General features: G+C 40.5%; 2 protein-coding genes across 2 annotated transcripts in view; one reads left to right on the forward strand and one right to left on the reverse strand.

The window, feature by feature from the left end:
• Positions 1–324: 324 nt before the first annotated feature.
• Positions 325–1,338, forward strand: LOC107462697 (uncharacterized). The gene is made up of 2 exons (XM_016081329.1): positions 325–560; positions 639–1,338. The coding sequence occupies exons 1-2, from the start codon at positions 325–327 to the stop codon at positions 1,336–1,338; spliced, it is 936 nt and encodes a 311-aa protein (XP_015936815.1).
• Positions 1,339–2,218: 880 nt separating this feature from the next.
• The window catches only part of LOC107462796 (F-box/WD-40 repeat-containing protein At3g52030), an 8,416-nt gene continuing 7,138 nt past the window's right edge, over positions 2,219–3,496 (reverse strand). Inside the window, exon 9 of the mRNA XM_052252725.1 lies at positions 2,219–2,622. Within this exon, the coding sequence (XP_052108685.1) occupies positions 2,271–2,622 (352 nt within the window). The 3' untranslated portion in view covers positions 2,219–2,270. The remainder of the gene's footprint in view (positions 2,623–3,496) is intronic.

The raw sequence follows: 3,496 nt of genomic DNA on the forward strand, positions 1-3,496 counted from the left end.
CCAGCTTGCATGAGAATTTACGTGATTAAGCTAAACAAAAAAATGAGACATGGATCAACTAAAAGCATGTTTCTATATAATTCAAATCAAATCCTTTCGAACTAAAAATCTTAGTAATTCGAATCAACCATGTTCAAATTAGTGAGGGAGTTTGCAGTGTGAATAGTTTGAATCACACTGATTCAAACTATGTAAGGAGAAGTTCGAATTACCTCGATTCGAATTACTCATGGAGAGTTCGAATCTATCTTATTCGAATTAAGAAGCCTCAGACGTGTATAAATATGGTGTGAACGTGAATTGAGTTCATTTGAGTGAGACTAAATGGCTAGTGAGGAGAGTTTTGTAGTGTTGGTGCATTATAGAGGGTCGATTAAAAGAAAGACACGCTCCGGTGTGAAGTTTACTGATAAAAATTCTCTGAGTATTTTTATGAGACTAACGACGAGATTCGATGACTTCTTGAATTCTATAATACAGAAACTTGGGCTGCAAAGCGTGAAACGAGTTCAGAAGTTATTCTACCGCATTCTGATCTCAGTGCTTAGAGATGACGTGAAGTACGATTCTTTTGTTATAGGGAGTGACGAGGATTTGCAGGTCCTGTTCCATTGTCATTGCTAGTTTCGCGAGTTCAGGACACCTGAGCTGTTGACAAAGTTGGTTGATGTGGTATCTAGCTTGGGAGGTTCGAACCGGAATATCCAAACTCTAGGAACCGTAGCCGGTTCTAGCTCGAGACCCGTTGGTGCATGTTCGTCTGTGCCCGTGAATGCACCTAGGGAGGAGCCTATCGCGTCCCCGTCGTTCGTCGTTGATCTCAACTGCAGTGGTGGCGGAGAGGTTGGAATCGTGGAGAGGGTGCCGATTTCTTTGCAGTGTGGGACACCGGCTGAGATCGATGATGCATTACTGGATGATGATGGCGATGATGATGTGGAGCCTGACCTCATTGCTGATGATAGTGGCGATGACATTGTAGCGAGTAACCTAGCTAGGGCTGGTGGTGGTTCTAACTTTGGGACTCAGCAGTACCCTCCGCACTTTTCTTCTTTGGACTTGGATGCCATGAGACAGGAGGGGCTTCCTGCGGAACCCACTGAATTTGGTGCTAGAGATACCCAGGGGACTGGGGGTCTTACAGAGTTTCAAGTTGGTCAGCAGTTTCAGGATAAAGAGGAGGATGTGTTAAGTGTGAAGACGTATAGCATCCGAAGCCGGGTACAGTACAAAGTGGTGGAGTTTGATTATCACCGGTACGTAGGAAAGTGTTCTGAGTTTGGAAACGGGTGCACATGGTTGATTAGGCTAAGTCTCCGACAGCGCAAAGGTATTTAGGAGGTAAAACGGTACAACGGACCTCATACTTGTCTCGCAACGTCAATCTCGAGCGATCACAGGAATCTTGATTATCAGGTGATCTCGGCCTTCATCATACCGATGGTTAGAGCTGATGCATCCGTGTGCATCAAGGTACTGCTGAATGCGACGGAGGCACACTTTGGGTTCATGCCAACTTATAGGAGGGTCTGGTTGGCCAAGCAGAAGGCCCCGTCCATATTCTCCAGATTATCGACCTTATTCTTGTACTGCTGCCATGTAGGACATATCGTTAATTATACCTCACAGTGGGACTACATTGAAACTAAATAAAACTTTTTTAAATTCAAATAGGACATTTTAAACGTTAAAGACCAAAACAGAATTACATCTAAACATAGGAGACTAATTTAATACTCTACCCTTTCTTTTTTTTTAGTTTATTCTTATTTTAACTATACACCATTGGATGTATACCATCAATGTATTTTTTGGGAGATTCCCACTTTTTGCTATGCTGTTCTATTTTGGACATCCTTATATTTTATTTTCATTAATCAATGAAATATAACCTACTACCCTTGGAAAAAAAATTTGATCAGTTATAGGGGACTGACAATAATTGGAGCAAACCTCAACGGTAATTACTGGTTAGTATAAATCATCTAATAAATTACTGAAAAGGAATAGACAATTTAATCATATACAAAGGGCATTGATTTTTTTTTTCTTTTATGAACATTATAATTTTCATACACAATCATTTTCTATACCTACTATTTTTTTCTTATTAAAAGTTCTCCGTTTTTACACTATAACGACTCTAATACTAACGAACTTAATTTTATGGTGTACTGCACGTGAAGAGATGGTAAACTTCTCATCCTAGAAGACAAACCACAAACCAATAACATAAAATTTTGACTATGCAAAATATGAAGTACAGCTTTTCAGGTAAATTTCCACAATCTAATATCACTAGAATTGTGTGTGGTAACAACTTTCTTCATTCCGACAGCTAGGCATGTGATAGAAGGTCTAGCACTCGTAGGAATGATATCAATATTTAGGTAGTTATCTGGCAACCTTCTTCCTTTCCTTCTCTGAAAGGATCCTGAAGGACTTGATATCAATTTATCCTCCATGATACAACTTGAAACAATGGTACCATCATTTTGATTCACAAATCTTAAGATACCGTCTATTCCGCCAACAGCTAGTGTTGATCTGTCACCACGCATATGTTGCACAGAGTATATTACATTCGGACTCACTCGTTTGCCCCACAACTGTTTCCTTGTCCTGCGTGATGAGAACAAAAGAGGTTCAGGACATGATAAATAAAATGCAGCAAATAGTCTGTGGTTACTGGTTAAATTATAAAAACAGATCACAAAGGGTATATGCATGAAGTAAAATTATGTTAAGATGAAATAACAAGGCCCAAACCTTAACAATGTGTGGATATTTTAGTATCTCAGATAAAAATACAGTGTGTGCAGCCAGATACTTGCTTACTTGTGGAGAGGATAGAGATACAATTTCTACATGTATACGTGCGCATGTGTGCCTGTGTATGTGCATGTATGTATGTGCGTGTGCGTGTGTCTCTATTTCTATCTGTATGTATTTCTTTCTAAATGACAGAATCCAAACACAGCCTAAAAGGTCCTAAATTTTTCAGAATGATACAATTAGGCAAGAGGAATGTCCAAGCAACAACAACAACAACAACAAAGCCTTGTCCCACTAAGTGGGGTCGGCTACATGAATCAAACGACGCCATTGTGCTCTGTCATGTATCATGTCTACCGAGAGACCGTTTACATGTAGATCTCGCTTGACCACCTCATGGATGGTCTTCTTAGGTCTTCCTCTGCCTTTCGCCCTTTGTCCATCTTCCATCTCATCCACCCTCCTGACTGGATGTTCTATCGGTCTTCTTCTCATATGTCCAAACCACCTGAGACGCGATTCAACCATCTTTTCCACAATGGGTGCTACTCCAACTCTCTCCCTTATATCTTCATTTCTTATTTTATCCAATCGCGTATGACCACTCATCCATCTCAACATCTTCATCTCTGCCACACTCAGCTTATGTTCGTGCTCCCCTTTAGCCGCCCAACACTCCGTACCATAAAGCATAGCCGGTCTTATAGCGGTGCAATAGAAT

Source organism: Arachis duranensis, chromosome 8, assembly GCF_000817695.3.
Source record: "Arachis duranensis cultivar V14167 chromosome 8, aradu.V14167.gnm2.J7QH, whole genome shotgun sequence".
Taxonomy (NCBI): domain Eukaryota; kingdom Viridiplantae; phylum Streptophyta; class Magnoliopsida; order Fabales; family Fabaceae; genus Arachis; species Arachis duranensis.

Excerpts from the sequence above, each read along its gene's own strand:
- LOC107462697 (XM_016081329.1), top strand. The coding sequence starts at position 325 with ATGGCTAGTGAGGAGAGTTTTGTAGTGTTGGTGCATTATAGAGGGTCG. Across the intron at positions 561-638 it reads GTGCTTAGAGATGACGTGAA|GACACCTGAGCTGTTGACAA; the intron begins GTACGATTCTTT and ends TCGCGAGTTCAG.